This window comes from Podarcis melisellensis (assembly GCF_964234715.1).
Source record: "Podarcis melisellensis genome assembly, chromosome: 3".
Taxonomy (NCBI): Eukaryota; Metazoa; Chordata; class Lepidosauria; order Squamata; family Lacertidae; genus Podarcis; species Podarcis melisellensis.
The window spans coordinates 12,614,720-12,631,903 of NC_138530.1; the positions used below are offsets into that span (position 1 = coordinate 12,614,720).

Genomic DNA, 17,184 nt, shown 5'->3' on the forward strand with positions numbered 1-17,184 from the left:
AACAAAATGTTGCTGAACTGGTCCCTGCTAAACTGTAAAGAAAAGACTTTCCCTCTTTAAATAAAATCCTAAATGAGGGGTGTGAGCACTGAGTGCCTCTGAAAATCACCCCACTTCTTCAGCCTATGGATTGTCTATTTTCATACATCACCAAAGATGCTTGTAAACGATGGGAGAGGGAAGCAGTGAGCAGCAAAGTATAATAACTAACACGACAACAGCGTGTACTTGCATACAACCCTCAGTGGTTACACACAGAAAGTTAACGAGGCCGACGTGATTGCAACAAGTACATTCAGACCTGAAGCTGAATAACCGAGATGTGCTCATGCTCATTATAATTAGATTTTCTTTCCTGTCCTGCCCTCAAGGAACACGGCAGGTTATAATATTTCCTAATCTCATTTCAGCCTCATTTTAGGTTAAGCTGAACGCAACTTGCCCAAGGCTACCCGCTCAGCGGCAACATGAAACCTGGGTTTCCCAGGCACAAAACCAACTCTCTTTCAAAACTTAGGATACTTTGCAACTGAAGAGTGCCTCTGAAGTCTCAGAATGACTCGGAGATATATCTGGGTGAAATATACTCAGAGTTGAGTGTGGATTTCATACTCTTTATTCAGCTCATAGTAGTGAGGAATGAAAGTTTCCCCAAAATATCTGCTTTATATACATTATTTACACAATGGGCCGCACGTGATTGGCTAATTCCGGGATTCTCCTGTAGGCCAATCAGGTTGCGGATTCACTTCCAGCTGGAGCTGGATTGGGTGGCTTCTGCGGACCAATCAGACTGCTGCATTGTTCTAGGACCAATCAGACTGCTGCATTCTGAGTCCTCTTGTTCTTGGACCAATCAGACTGCTGCATTTTGGATCCTATTGTTCTAGGACCAGTCAGACTGCTTTGGATCCTATTCAACTCAGTACATAACACCGGGCCAACACAAATGATGCATTTGTGGTATTGGAGCTGTTGTGGCACATTTGGCTTCACGAGGCCAATCCCTGCGCTATGGCATGAAGTTCTTTGCTGTTCTGATTAAATGGCTGAAAATGTTCATTGGAGCTTTGAACCTGTCTAAATTACTGCTATTTCTTCTTACGTAAGATCTTATACAGCTCTTTTTCTATATGCTTGGCAGAACAGAGACCAGAGGTGCGTAGATACACCTGCTTGGGAAGCATTCAAGAGAGGAGGAGCCTTAGAAAGGGTTGAAGGCAGCGACTTTCAGCCCTGGCAACTGCTCCATAGGGGCAAGACCTACTGGGAAGTGTTTCTGCATTGTATGTTCATTTCCTGGAATAAAGAATTAACTTAACTAACAATAGTGCTCTGCCTCTTCCATGCTGACCTGTGTAGACTCCAACACAGATATACCAATATTGTCGTTCTCCATACTGCATGAGACCAGCTAGAAATTTGCATCTGAGACAAGATTTGCCATTACATTGCATTGTTTATCAGTACTTCCTTCCTACTTTCTCAAAGCCGGCCTCTCTTGAATTTTTATACAATATACGATATCTTTATTGTCATTGTCCCATGTAGAACAATGAAATTGAAAAAAAGTCTCCTTCTTTGGAGGTCTTTAAGCAGAGGCTTGACAACCATATGTCAGGAGTGCTCTGATGGTGTTTCCTGCTTGGCAGGGGGTTGGACTCGATGGCCCTTGTGGTCTCTTCCAACTCTATGATTCTATGATTCTACATAAAACTGCATAAAAACTACATAAAACTACATAAAAACTACATAAAACTACCACAAAACTGCATAAAACTACCACAAAACTGCATAAAACATTCAAAAACCCCTAAAAACCACAAAACCTCATTTTAAAATACACTATACTATAGATTTTTGACTGTTTTCCAGTGATCATTGTGACTTTCCAGGTAGACTTCACCTTGTCAGGTGGATGAGACTTTATCTTAATTCATGAATATTGGAATCTGATGTGGGAAATGTAGTATTTGTTGTAAAATGGAAAACTATAAATAAAATAATAATAATAATAATAATAATAATAATAATAATAATAATAATAATAATGAGACTTTAACTGTGAAATGTGAATCAACCTTAATTGCTTAGGCAGATTGTGTTTTGGAATGCTTGCATCCTGCTTAAGAGCACTGAAAATCATTACATTTATATATTTTAAAAAGAGGTCTCAGGATGCAATCCTGGCTTTGCTTACTTTGTAGTAAGCCCCGTTGAACACAGTGGGACATACTGATGAATAAACGTTGGTAGGATCAGGCTCCGTGTTTTAACAGCCTCTCTTATTCCACACCCACGGCCAGATTTTCAGCAAACCCTTATTTTCATTTTTAACAATCTCGCTTTGGTTAATTCAGCTCTCCTGAAAATGCAATTTCAAGGGATGATTCATAGATATTTCACCCCCGTTGTGCCATTCAGTTTGAGTAATTCTGTCAGCAAAATTTGCAATTAGAAAAATTATCGTGCTGCTTTAGTTTCCACACAGAAGAGAATGACGGTTTTTGCAGCCATTAATACCATATTTGTATGCAAGATGCAGAGAGAAGGGTGAGCACGTACACTCCCACATACTCTTTGTCACACTGGGTCAATCTGGCAGAAGCACTATTTAAGAAAAGAGAGTGAGAGAGAAGAGAGTCTAACTTTTTAATGCAAATATTCAAGCAAAAAACTTACTTGCAAAGGTGAAAAAACACGAAGTCCTAGATGAAAACATTAAGAATTCTGGGACCGGTCAGTAATGTTAGGTATTCAGGCAGATTTCCATGGAATAGTTGCCCTGAAACAGATTTATACATTGTTTATTTTGGAGTGGAGGTCGTTTTATTTTCTCCAGTGGAACCAAACAAACAGTATTTGCTTGCTCAAACCCTCTGGTGGATAACTAATCCATTTCTGCTTGTGGAATGGGGCCTCAATTCTGCATCCACGTAGTTAAGAAACTTAGGGTGCAGCCCCTTACACATTCCATGAATGTATTTTTAAAAGATATTGTCCTGTGCAAGTGATTCTGGGAATAGATTGCGTGTTCATGCTTGGAAGGTATTGACTGCTATTGACAGAATTGGGATTCAAGATGACCTTAACAGAATTCTGGGACCAGTCAGTAATGTTAGGTATTCAGGCAGATTTCCATTGAATAGTTGCCATGAAACAGATTTATACATTGTTTATTTTGGAGTGGAGGTCGTTTTATTTTCTCCAGTGGAACCAAACAAACTTGGCCCAAGCTAACAAAAAGAATTACAATCTGGAAAAACGTAGGGTTCTGCACTTAGGCAGGAAGAACCAGATGCACAAATTTAAGACGGGGGATACCTAGCTTACTAGCAGTACATGTGGAAAGGATCTAGGGGTCTTGGTGGACCAAAAATTTAACATGAGTCAACATTGTGATGCAGCTATTCTAGGCTGCATCAACAGAAGTATAGTGTCCCGATCAAGGGAAGTAATAGTACCACTCTATTCTGCCTTGGTCACACCGCACCTGAAATACTGTGTCCAGTTCTGGGCACCACAATTTAAGAAGGATTTTAACAATCTGGAATGTGTACAGAGGAGGGCAACCAAGATGATCAAGGGTCTGGAAACCAAGCCTTATGATGAGCTGGGTACGTTTAGCCTGGAAAAGAGGAGACTAAGAAGAGATACGATAGCCATCTTCGAATATCTCAAGGACTGACACACGGAAGCATGCTTGTTTTCTCCTGCTGTTGAAGGTAGGACTTGAACCAATGGCTTCAAGTTACAAGAAAGGAGATTCTAGCTAAACATCAGGAAGAACTTTCAGACAGAAAAAGCTATTCAACAGCAGAACGAAGGTTGTGGAATCTCCTTCCCTGCAGGTTTTAAAGCAGATGTTGAATGGCCATCTCTCCTGGATGCTGTAGTTGAGATTCCTGCAGCAGTTAGCACAAACAGCCTCAGAACAAGTAGGCACACTTCCCCAATAATATGATTTTTACTGCTAATTGACTAGGTTAGTCCCAGATAATAAACAACTGGGTAAAGAAGATGGTAAGAGAATGCCTTTTATTGAACCAGGTGAATGTATGGCACTAAAATGAAAATCAGTAACTGCTTCATGTTGTCTGAACTAGTTGGCTAGTCTTCTTTAGACGTCAGGTGCAAGAAGAACTGAGTATATATACTATGTTAGGTTTAAAAAAGCCTGGCTTTGTTCAGGGAACTTAGGTTATGGTTTACTTTTGCTCAGTGGAAGTTACTTTTGATTCAAGGCAAACACTTCCCCTTGCTTTAGGATGCTGAGAAACGAGGTGTGAAAGAATGAGTCACATATTTGGTACTATGGTTTAACTGTCTGCCATAACAATGTATGAGTAACATATTCTAGAGCGATAACCGTTTTAGTTTGTTGCAGCAAAAACAAATGAGTCTTGTAGAACCTTAAAGAACGCAGCAGTAGTTGCTACAGGACTGCCACATTGTCCCCTTTCATGCTTGGTCCATCAAAGAACTGCTACTGTGATGGCCTGGGAATCCGATTCAGAGGCTGAACCGGAGGAATCCCAGCCTGCACAGGAGTCCCTGCCTCCAGGGCCTGCTGAACTTGGGCAGGGCCTTGATTCTGAAGCGCCTGCACCTGTGCCGGATCCTCAGGAGCAGGCACCAGGTGAATCCACTCTGGCTCCAGAGGTGTTTGAGGACTCAGTGCCTACAGGTGAGTCTCCCCCTGGGCCCAGTAACCCTTCAGCCTCTCCTGAACTGCAGAGGCTCAGGGCAGAGAGGCGAAGGGAACTGGTTTCTCCCAGGAGGAGTGCTCGCCTTAAGGCCAGGAGAGGCGGGTCTCCTGGGGGCAGGGACCGCCCCTGGCCTCAGAGAAGATAAAGGCCAGTCAGCCCAGTCCCAGGTTGCGGGAGCAACATCGTTGTTGAGTACCTGTTCCTGCCCGGACCCAGACCTGACCCTCCAGTGTTCCTGTCCCCACCCGGCTTCCTGTTTCAGACCTCGCCCCGCTCCTTGTGAACTGTTTCCAGGCTAGTGACCCAGGACTGGACTTTGACTACTCCAATGGTAACCTTCCCCCCGGGACCAGGACAGCTACTGAGTCTTCAGTAATGATCATTCAGAATAAGTGATGAATCAACATATAGACAATGGTAAAAAGGTAAAGGTAAAGGTACCCCTGCCCGTACGGGCCAGTCTTGACAGACTCTGGGGTTGTGCGCCCATCTCACTCAAGAGGCCAGGGGCCAGCGCTGTCCGGAGACACTTCCGGGTCACATGGCCAGCGTGACAAAGCTGCATCTGGCGAGCCAGAGCCGCACACGGAAACGCCGTTTACCTTCCCGCTGGTAAGCGGTCCCTATTTATCTACTTGCACCCGGAGGTGCTTTCGAACTGCTAGGTTGGCAGGCGCTGGGACCGAGCAGCGAGAGCGCACCCCGCCGCAGGGATTCGAACCGCCGACCTTTCGATCGGCAAGTCCTAGGCACTGAGGCTTTAACCCACAGCGCCACCTGCGTCCCCCAGAACTACAATGGTAGTTCTGGAAATAGCTCCAGCAGTTAACCAGGGGCTAAGAGCTAGGGTGCATGAACTTTGGCCATGAACAGCCACCCAAAGGAAACTGCCTTCAAAATAAATGTGTTTGATCCTTACAGTTACGTAGCTACTCAGTCTTACTTAGTTGAGGCAACAGGCATGTGACAGATTCTTTGCGGAAAATCCAGTCTTGGATCCACTTCCTCACTGATGGGTGGCAAAGTCCAAAAGGTTATTATTTCTGAGAGAGTGAAAGAGAGAGGCGTACAGATAGAGAGAAAGCAGATAGGACTAAAACTTGCCTGACCAGGAACCATGCCCTCCACTTCAAATGTGCACAGATGGGCTGTGATTGCTAAGTGTGAATGAAACATACTCTAAAAGTTATCCAAGTCACTTTTGTCTCGATCATTACCGTATTTTTCGCTCTATAAGACGCACCTAGTATTTGAAGAAGGAAACTATGACCCCACCTCCCAGATTGCAGGCATCCCTGGGTGGGCTGCACCCCACTCCATGATGTCAGGCGACCAAAGCTGCCCCAGCAGGCTCAGGGAAGCCATTTCTTCCATCACCACCCCAGGGACATTGTGGTCGTGGTGGATGCATCCTCCAGGGAGACTCGCTTTGTTACATATTGGCGCAGTGATGTGAGCTAGAAGCAAAGCAGCCTTGCCTGATTTTTGCTGGAATCCAAGGCCATGGCTGCGGGAGAAGCAATACTATCTTGGGCTGTGAACCCCTCAGTGGCGTAGCGTGGGGGGTTCAGGGGGGCCCGGCCGCACCGGGCGCAACATCTGGGGGTTAGGGTTAGGGGGCGCAAATCCACGGGTTAGGGGGCGAAAATTACTTGCCTTGCCCCGGGTGCTGACAACCCACGCTACGCCACTGGAACCCCTCCATTGTAGCCTCAGGTTGTATATATGTGTAAATAAACCATATATCTTAAAGACACCCCTCCCCAGTCTCCACTGTGCCTACTTCCTAAAAGGAAACATGAACCCTGGGTAAGTGCCCAGAACCCCTGGCATCTTGCACTGCGTGGAGATTGGGCTGGCGAGGGTCAACCCATTTAGGCAAAAACATTCCTCTTCTCCCAGGCCTTTAGCTAATTAAATCACCTACGGCCTTTAAAACTCTCTCTCTCTCTCTGTGAGCATGCAGGGGTTACTGTTTTCGTTTGCTATTTTGGTGTGTATTTTTGTGTTTTTATATTGTAAACCGCCCCGTGATCCTCGGATGAAGGTGAGATGGAAAATTAGTATATCATCATTATCATCATCATTAGTGTGTGTTTAGGGTTATTGTTTTCGTTTGCTATTCTGGTGTGTATTTTGGTGTTTTTATGCTGTAAACCGCCCTGTGATCCCTGGATGAAGGCTGGGATAGAAATTTAGTATGTAATAAATAATAATAATAATAATAATAATAATAATAATAATAATAGTAAGTGTATAAGTGGCAGGGATGTTGCTTTTGTTTGCTACTATGGCATGTAATTTTTTTTATGCTGTAAAATCCCGCGAACCTTGGGTGAAGGTGGGATAAAAATTTAGTAATAACAATTAACAACAAGGATGATGATGTGCGCGTGAATGGTTATTGTTTCCGTTTGCTACTATGATGTGTACTTTTTATGTTTTTATGCTGAAACTGCCCTGCGATCCATGGATGAAGGGCGGGATAGAAATTTAGTATGTAATAAATAAAAAGCGGAGTGTGTGTATGTAGAAATTTTAAAAAATGAAAAGAGATTTTCCCACAGAGGCAGCTGTGGGGCAGACTGTGAGGTTTAAAACAACAACAAGACAGTAATAATAATAATATTTGTTGTGTTTAAAATATCATTCTTATAAAATAATAATAACAACAGCAACAACAACACAGTAATAATAATAGTTGTTGTTAGGTTTAAAATGTTGTTATTAAAAAGGCCCATTATTACTATTACTATCATCATCAAAAAGGATTATTATTATTATTATTAACAATGATGATGATGATTAAAAGGACAATTATTATTATTATTAAAATAAAAAAATCCCCTCTTTGGCGCCGCTTCCCGTCCCCTCAGCTAAGGCCCCTCGCGCTCAACCTCCTCTCCGCGGTTCCCCCTCAGGCGTCGCATCCAATCAGCGGCCGCCCTCCCCCCCCCCCCGCGCGCTCCTTTCCCCCGAGCCCCCCCTCCCTCCCGTCAGCGCCGCCTTCCCTCCCCCTCCCCACAGCGGAAGTGACCTCGGCGCCTCCCTCCCTCCCTCCCTCCCTCCCCGCCTTCCCTCAGTGCCTGGCGGCGGAGGCCGGCGCTGGTTGCCTCGTTCGCTCCGCCGCTTCGTCACCAGGCGCCGCTGTGTGACAGACGCCCCAGGGAGCCGAGCGAGTTCGGTGGCCGGAGGAGAGGCCTTCTCGCGGGGCAGCGCCGGCGGCTGAGGGGGGAAAGGGGGCGTCGGAGAGGGCGAAGGGAGCGAGGAAGGGGCGAGGCGGCCGGCCGGCCGGAGCCATGGCCGGGGCCGGCGGCGCTGAGGCCGGGCCACCACCGCCACCTCCTCCTCCGCCTCCCCTTCTTCTTTCTCCTCCGCCGCCGCCGCCTCAGAAGGAGCTGGTTTACAACAAGCTGCTGCCCTATGGCGACAAGCTGGAGGCCGAGGCCGGCCGCCTCCTCTCCCGCATCAAGCTCAACCTCAGCTGGGCCGTGCAGCTCCAGGAGCTCTGGCCCGGAGGCCTCTTCTGGAGCAGGAAGCTCTCCACGTGAGTGGGGCGAAGGGTTGGGGGTGGGGAGGATTATTGGGGGGGGTCTATTTCTCTCCCCCCCATCATAATTAAGTTTCAACATTTTCAACAAACGCACATTCGCCTCTTCATTTTGTCGACTTCCCCTTCCTTCCCCACCCCGGAGTTATTGTTTCTCCCCTTCTGCTGAGCCCTTTCTTCCATCTATCAAATCAGAACCGCAATATTTATTATTGGGGTTCCTTTTTTTGGGGGGGGGAGGACCGTCTAGGTCAGGACGCTCTGAAAGGTGGGGAGGGGGGTGTTGCAGTGCAATATCCAGCCCTTTCCTCCAACTCTTTCTCTGTGGGTTTTGCCGGTGTTTGGTGTAAGAAACAACCCCCCACTTCGTGGTTTGGGGAAACAAATGCCACCCATTCACTCCCACCCATAGACAGGCTTTCTGTTGTGGGGTGGGGGGAGAGAACCTTAGTTGGATAGGTATTTTTATTTATTTACTTGGTTGCGCCCCCCCCCCGACTACACCCATGCACCCCCTTTTTTTACAAAAAGGCAAGCCTCTGTTCTTGTGGGTGGGGTTCCCTCTTCTCTCTTTTTCTTCTCTCTTCCTGAGGCTGGGGGGGGGTGTCAGCCTGGGGGTGGCACTCGTCCTCACCCTTCATCAGGCAACCTGGAGTGGGGAGGGAAAAGGGGAGAGCACCCACCACCATTCGTAATCTGGAGATTTAGGAAACGCCATAAATATGCCTTAATGAACCACAAGAACAGTTGCTATAATTAATAGCTGGAAGGAACCAGGCAGGCGGTTTTGAGCTGGGTTTCTAGGGAGTTAATCTCTCCCCCCCCCCCCGCAATTGCAATGGGATTTAAGCTTCCCGTGGAAAAGAAATATGTTCTGGATTGTAGACAAAAGAGTCCTGTGGTGCTTGGAAACCTAACAGCCGCCCGGTGTTTCCCTGGTGTTCGTGTTTCGCTTTGTTGGGAGGGCATGGCAGCAGTGTGTCAGTTGTACTCAGGGTAATATGGATGTCTCTCTCCCCTCCACCCCAAATGAGGGTAGTAGGGTTTGGTGGGGTATGCATTCTTCCGAGATGTAGTTCCTCTGTTTTGTCCCCGTTGTGCTCTGTTAAGTGACAGGACCACAAATATTGTGAGAGGGTGTAAGGTTTTTAACCTGCCTTGTGTCTGAAGTGTCAGGGCAGGTAAGAACACATAAAGCAATTAAGTCATCAAAACACATGCAGAAAAAACAGCCTACGTGTCCTTAACAAACTTTTTGGGTGCCTCAGGGTAACTGTGAGCGGTGCAGCCTGAAGAATCTGCCAGTGATCGGAAAAATGATGTTTGATTCTCCCTTCTCCCTTCCACTTTGTTGGGCATCCTTTGATTGCTTAGACAGTTTGTGGCTTTAAGGCACACCTTATCCGGTCCTGTCCTCCCCGCCACCCTAATACAGAAGGTAGATATTTTTAAAATGGGAGATGAATAAACACTGCCTTAACTCCTTGCCTATGCCAGTTTCTGGTTGCAAAGATAACCGTACATCTAAGGCCCCGGGTATTTCAAAAAGCCGTTTCTTTCAAATCTGGCCCCTGAGGCAAATGGGCAGCTGGCCTCTGTTTGGGGCAGTGTCTGGTGGCACCCAGGTTCTGCACTTCCCTGGATGGAGTAGCCTGTGCTACTCTTTTTACATTCAGCAACTTAGTTCTATGCCACGTGTCTACCATTGTCTGCTGCTGTCTGCATGACTCCAGCTTCCCCAAGGCTTTGTCTGGCACTATTTTTGTAAGTGTTATGATCAGCAGGGGGCTTGGTTGGGCTTTGAGTGTTTGTAAGATTGCAGCTTTGCTTTTGAAGGACATCTTCTGACTGGGGCATGTGCCTCTGGGGACCTTTTTTAAGGAATGAGCAGCCACCCCTTCTGTTTGTGCAACCTCCTGTGTGGGCTTGTGTTTGGGAAGTGTCATCTTTCAAGGCTGCTTGAGTCTTGGACTTTGGGAAGAGGAGGGTTTTGTTAGTTTTAGTGATGGTAGTCGTTCCCTGAGCTTTATACTTATGCAGCTAATAAATCATACGCAGCTCATTACTCCTAAAAATAGTTTATCACTCTTTGTTGCCAAAACTAGCGCATAGGTTTTGTTCAGTGACTTCATAAGCTACTTGCAACTGTCCTTGCCTTTTTAAACTAGATTACAAAATAGCATTTGCATTTAGTTCCAAAACAAGCACCGCATTTCACTTTCACGGTTCAAAGCCTAGCTAGTAACTTGCAGAGTTTAATCTCTTACTCATCTCACATAACATTTGTTCATACTGCTGTGTCAGCAAAGGAAAAAGAAGTGTGTTTTGAGCTGGACAAGGGCAAAAGCACCAACTTCTAGCTCAAGGACTTCTTTGTCTTCTGGGGCATTGATAAAATGTTTTTGCCTTGTCATTGTGCTGTCCCTACAGAGAAATATTAAAAGCGAAACTGTGTATAGTCTGTAGCAGTTTCTTTCCTTGCTGCTATAGCATCTTGGAGGGGTGACTAGTTTATTGTGACATGAATTCTTTGGAATACATATCTTGCTTTCTCTAGTAGATGAATGTAACAGTCTTGACTACAAAAACTGATAATGCAGCAAACCAGATAATTGTCAAGGTGGTAATATATCTATTAAGCACCCAAACCACAGCTTGGAATACAACCAATAAAGTAAGACTAAAATGATGGACATACCCAAAGGCTTACAATCTAACAAAGGTACCACAACACTTTCTGCCACTTCAGTTCTAGACCTAATCTCTTTCTAATAGTGACTTAAAATAAAATCGACTATGAGGATAAATTTCATTAACATTTCACACTACTAAAGAGAGAAAACTAAGGCAAAGGTTTAGTTGGGCCCAGGTTATACTAGATGGCCTGTTTTGAATCTGTTTGTGCTATTACGTATTTTTCAAAAATAATGTAAAGAGCAGGTGTTGACAGCAAGCAAAATTTCGGTATTGTGCCTATAGCATGCTCAACAAACCTGCTACACCTGGAACTGGGTGTGGAGAGTGCAGCTGAATAGGACACAATTGTGGGCAGCCTGAGGATGTACCATCCACCTTGGGCCTGCCCATAAAAAGCAAGTCTTGTGTAAGAGACTAGGGTGATGCCTGCTGTTTCCAGGAACTCTTCTCATTGTGAGACTGTTATGGGTACCGTAATCTGAGAGTTTGTTTGAGCCCTGGGTGAGAACCCGGAGGCTGATAGGGAGGGTGTGTTGGAAGTAAAATAAATTGATATAGATTTATATATATTAGAAAATTTGTATTAATGGAACATTTTAATATGCAACTCAATTTTTGTAATATTTGGTTTATATTGTTGTTCCTTCAGTTTTCTGTACACTACATAGAGATATTTTAAATATATTAAGTGGTATAGAAATTAATCAATAATCATACAATAAAACGTTAGTGCCTTTCATTGAGCCTTACAGTCACTTGCTTATGTTTAGACATGTCGAAGTCAGCTGTTCAGTGGAAATGGTTTCCAGTTTGTGGTATTTTTGTATGTTTCGACCATGTTTATGTTTTCTGCTTATTTTTAGAAGGTTCAAAACAGTATACAGTACAGAGGTCTTTTAGTGTTCTCCCATAAGGGCTATGTCTCAGTCCACACTAACGTAGCTTAACAATGCTACAGCATTGTTTGCTCTTAGGTTATTTGTTGCCAAAAGGCATTCTGATTGTTTTAATAGAACTGTCTTGCTGGGACACCTCAGGTGGTAGAGCATGAGAGTTAATTTCAGAGTCGTGGGTTCAAGCCCTATGTTGGGCAAAAGATCCTTGCATTGGAGGGACTAGATGACCCTTGTGGTCCCTTCCAGCTCTACAGTTCTTTGATTTTATAATTAAACTGAAGCATCCTAGTGTGTGAAGGGAAGAGCAGCCAACTGTGTGCAGGGGATGAAGCTTGTTCATATGCCATCTTATTAAGATGAGATGTGATTGTTCAAATACAGCAATTAAGAATCAACCCTGCTACTGCATGCATAGTGTCCTTCTGAGTTAGAAAATTTACACCCCATTTTTCTCATATAGACTTAAGGTGACCTATAATAAATACTGTATTGCAAATGAGGACTTTGTGATATAAATTCACACTTCGAAATTCTTATTTTGGTACTCTATTTAGTATTTATTCTTTATTTGGCTTTGCTGGCAGCTTAATTTGCTTTGGTCCAAGTGCCACCAGAGACTGATGAGTCTAGTCTTCCCAGTTTCATGTGCAGGTCACGTGCTTTGTTAGGGACCTGAAATACCATTAGACATTTCATCACTGTTAGAGATGATGCAGCAAAACAGCATCAGAGGAATGAAAGATACTGTGCTTCCAATGTTCCCCATATGCTTGGAGACAGCAGTCCATAGGGCATTGCTGTTGTTGATGATGTTCCAGCGGCTGGTTGAAAATCTGGTCAGAGACAGGATAGTTGTTGAAGCCTCTGAAGGGCATGGCTGTGGCTACTTGCCTTCCCAGGCTCAGCTGGATTTGGCTCTTAGCTCGGTTCAGCTTGGCTGGCGAAAAGGGTCAGTACGGGAACAGCAGTCCTCCAAGCCCTCGCACTTGACATACTGGTGTTCCAAATCTGTTTCTTAGTCACACCAGAGTGTAATGGAACTCGGGGAACTGGCAATGAACATTAGTAAAGAGAAACTTTTGGGGGACGGGGGCGGGTTGTTTGGCGGAATATCAATCTGCCTTTTGCATCATTGGAAGCGACTTTGTTTACTAGGAAAGATTCTTAGATAGGATTACTTCAGTAGATATAACATGACTCACATGATTGCCTTACAAGACATCTTGAACTTGAGTAGACATAGTGTGACACTGTTTTTCCTTTTAACCATCTGCTGCTACCTCAGTGTTGTTTACAGTGAGGGCTGTTTTCATTCTAGTAGGAGTTATGTGGTAATGCTGTCAAAACATGTTGCCTAACAAAATCATCAGGGTTCTGAAAAGCCATGTGATTTTAGAAGACATCAGAACCTGCTAGTTTTAACTAGACTTGTCATTCTGTTTTTATGGATGTGAGTATCAAGTAATGGAATGATCGAGCAGTATGGCTTGGTATGTTATGTTTGGGAAATCAGACTTGTACCCATCTCAGTATCCTGCATCCAGTAGCGCAGGCTTCATCAAACTCGGTCCTCCAGATGTTTTTGAGACTACAGTTCCCATCATCCCTGACCACTAGTACTGCTAGTTAGGGATAATGGGAGTTGTAGGCCTAAAAACATATGGAGGTCCGAGTTTGAGGAAGCCTGCAGGCTGGATCCAGATGTTTTAAGAGCTCTGTTTTTCATAGCCCATTGCAAGATGCTTGTAATTTAATGTTTACAAACTCCATGTCATGATGATCAGAGTCCTGGCAGGTATACTACCTAATAGTTGTTTAAAATCTGAAACAGTTGTTTAAAATCTGTGACTTAATAAAATTGTAATACAGCAAAGTTTTCATGAATCACACCTTTTCTTCAGATTTATTTATTAGATTTAGTTTTTATATTGCCTAGTTTAAATAATTTACAATGTTTCTGTTTATTTATTTCAGAAAATGTATCCAACACTTGATTGTAAAAAAACTCAAAAAACCCAAAAGATAAAACAAGAAAATCAACAAAAATTAGCAACCCTACTTATAAATAGCTAGGAATATATAGGTGCATTACATATAAATGCATTGCTTCAGTGGCATACCATGCTGATTGACTGACTTTGTGCCATACACAGATGCAATCTGAGTTGGCAGTTCTACAGGAAGAACATGGGAGAGCAACCTTCATTCTGTCCATGGCCAGATTTCCTTGTGGGCAATCTGTCAGAAGTTGCTTGCATCAGTGGGTGGGGCCAAAGGCAGCAGCAGATGGGGTCACCCTTCTCTCTCCCTCTTCTTTCCTATCCAGGAAGCTGACAGAGGAAGTAGCGGATCACTCTTGACAAAAAAGTGTGAAGTAATTGCTCGTAGATGGCTTTTGAAATTAGATTAGCCACTGCATGACAGCCAACCCAGAGCCCCACATGCTGCTCACTCCTTGTCTAGAGGGTGAATAAGTTAAGAGCAATAATTTGAGAGGGCATGCTTCAAAATTAAAAGGGGAAATCATGGCTAGGAAATTGAAAGTGACACGCACTGTGCTTCATGAATGTTGAACTTGCATTTGGAAACAATTCAAACTTGCTCCTCCGGTTCACCATTTGGTGTGTCATGATAAAGAGCAGGAAATAACTTTGCCTTGAGGGAACAGCAATTTGATGGCATACCTGAACACTGACACTTCTGTTCCACACCCTAGTGCAAGGGCACATGGCTTGTTCAGCACTGAAGCGCTCAGGGGAAATAGTAGCTAGAGGGCTGCTGCTAATCTGCACCTTCTGTTTAATAGAGGATACTGAGCAACAGTACGCTGAGCCAAAATGTTGTTATGAAAGTATTGCCTGTAATATAAAACAAAGTTGAGTGAGCACTTGAAGAATTGGAGATAATGGGCGGTATCCAGCTAACATCCCACCAGTGCAAGGATTTCATAGAATCACAGAATCATAGAGTTGGAAGAGACCACAAGGGCCATCGAGTCCAACCCCCTGCCAAGCAGGAAACACCACCAGAGCACTCCTGACATATGGTTGTCAAGCCTCTGCTTAAAGACCTCCAAAGAAGGAGAATCCACCACACTCCTTGGCAGCAAATTCCACTGCCGAACAGCTCTTACTGTCAGGAAGGTCTTCCTAATGTTTAGGTGGAATCTTCTTTCTTGTAGTTTGGATCCATTGCTCCGTGTCCACTTCTCTGGAGCAGCAGAAAACAACCTTTTTCCCTCCTCTATGTGACATCCTTTTATATATTTGAACATGGCTATCATATCACCCCTTAACGTCCTCTTCTCCAGGCTAAACATGCCCAGCTCCCTTAGCCGTTCCTCATAAGGCATCGTTTCCAGGCCTTTGACCATTTTGGTTGCCCTCCTGGACATGTTCCAGTTTGTCAAGTGTCCTTCTTGAACTGTGGTGCCCAGAACTGGACACAGTACTCCAGGTGAGGTCTGACCAGAGCAGAATACAGTGCACAGATTTACACATGTGCAATAGAACTTCCACACCTGCTTCCAGGTGTGTGCCCTGCACCCTCTCCAAATCTGCTTTAGGGTTTAGGAAACTTAGAAAAAATGGGGGGGTTCCATTTCACAAGTGGAAATTCTTGTACAATACTGATGAGATGTGTCAGTAGGATCCCACCCAAGGAAGGTTGGAAAAAAGTCATATGAAACAGCAAACAACACCCTTTAGCAGTTTTAGAAATTGGGCTTCTAACCCTTCACATTTGGGGGTTGTAGATGATTGCAAAGGATAATTATTATTTATACCCCGCCCATCTGGCTGGTTTCCCCAGCCACTCTGGGCAGCTTCGAACTGAATATTAAAAACAATACAGCATCAGACATTAAAAACGTCCCTACACAGGGCTGCCTTCAGTTGTCTTTTAAAAGTAAAATAGTTGTTTATTGCCTTGACATCCACTGGGAGGGCGTTCCACAGGGCAGGTGCCACTACCGAGAAGGCCCTCTGTCTGGTTCCCTGTAACCTCACTTCTCACAGCGAGGGAACTGCCAGAGGGCCCTCGGCGCTGGACCTCAGTGTCTGGGCTGGATGATGGGGGTAGAGATGCTCCTTCAGGTATACAGGACCCAAGCTGAGGATTATAAACATATGTAAGCCTTTAAACATATGCTGCTCCAATAGCACTTACATTTCAATCTTTTCCTTCTATTATGTGTTGAATTCCAAACACCCTTTCATGAGTACAAAATATGAATGTTGGACAAAGAGAACTCTTAGTCTAAACCTTATGAAAATATATTCAGCACTGGTGATGCTGCTACCAAGCTATGTGCATCTCTCCAATCTCCCCAAATTTAAAATAGCTGATGTTTAAAATTATGGCTGAAGAATGCTGGCTGTCCAGGAAAACAGCAGAGTCAGCCACTGTTGTCTCACAAATCACGATTGTAATTTGCAAGCCTAAGAGGTTTAGAGCACTGGCAGCTTCACAGTTTTGCTGAAAATAAAAAGATAGGTTAGAGAATGAAAAGCCATCAATGATGGCTTTAAAAGAACGGTTCTCATACCTAAGATAAATTACCATGTTTACAGTATCCTTAAATAAGTTTATTAATTGTGATATCATATTGGGAGTATTATTTTCTGAGCTCTGGGAATTTCCCCGGTACTGTGTGAAGAAAGTTAAAAATAAAGCAAAGTATTCAGCTTGAATAGTTACAATTGAATGGATTAAGCAATCAAAGCAAGTAGCTAAATATTTTAACATAAAAAGTACAAATGGAACCACCCACCTGTTACTATGATGTCATAGTGATGGCAAGTGATTGACAGCTCTCAAAATTGGTTGCCATAACTACTGATCATTGAGCAACCTCCTTTGAAGATGCCCTTTCGGCACCAACCAGTGGATTGGTGCTAGGAGTGTGCTGTCAAAGATGCTCCCTTTAAATCAATGATCAATCAGTTGGGGGAGTCCCTTTGCAGTTGCTGCAGAGGGGGAAATGTTCCTAAAACTGGAGTATTCTTCCTTCTGAAGAGAAAGCAGCTATGAATGGCTTCCTATAGAATCTGCTTATTATTGTGTGCTTTGGAAGTGCCCTGCAATGGCGTTTGTAAGCCCTGGGGTCATGAACTCATTGCAGGGTTTGCAAAGTGCCTCGTGCAGAATCTCTGCAAAGCCCCTTTTGTCCAAGCTACCCATCATCTGATATTTTACATGATGGCAGGTGTAGGGCAGGTGGATATGGCTTTATCCATATCCAGCATGGTTTAGTGGTTAGGAGTGGTAGACTTGTAATCTGATGAACAGGGTTTGTGTCTCCACTCCTCCACATGCAGCTGCTGGGTGACCT

At 44.3% G+C, this 17,184-nt stretch overlaps 1 protein-coding gene across 3 annotated transcripts in view; it reads left to right on the forward strand.

The window, feature by feature from the left end:
• The first annotated feature begins 7,783 nt into the window (after positions 1-7,783).
• Positions 7,784-17,184, forward strand: part of PSME4 (proteasome activator subunit 4) — an 83,063-nt gene continuing 73,662 nt past the window's right edge. For all 3 annotated transcript variants that reach the window (XM_081903645.1, XM_081903644.1, XM_081903646.1), the window contains exon 1: positions 7,784-8,256. In XM_081903645.1, the coding sequence (XP_081759771.1) occupies positions 8,009-8,256 (248 nt within the window). In that variant the 5' untranslated portion in view covers positions 7,784-8,008. The remainder of the gene's footprint in view (positions 8,257-17,184) is intronic.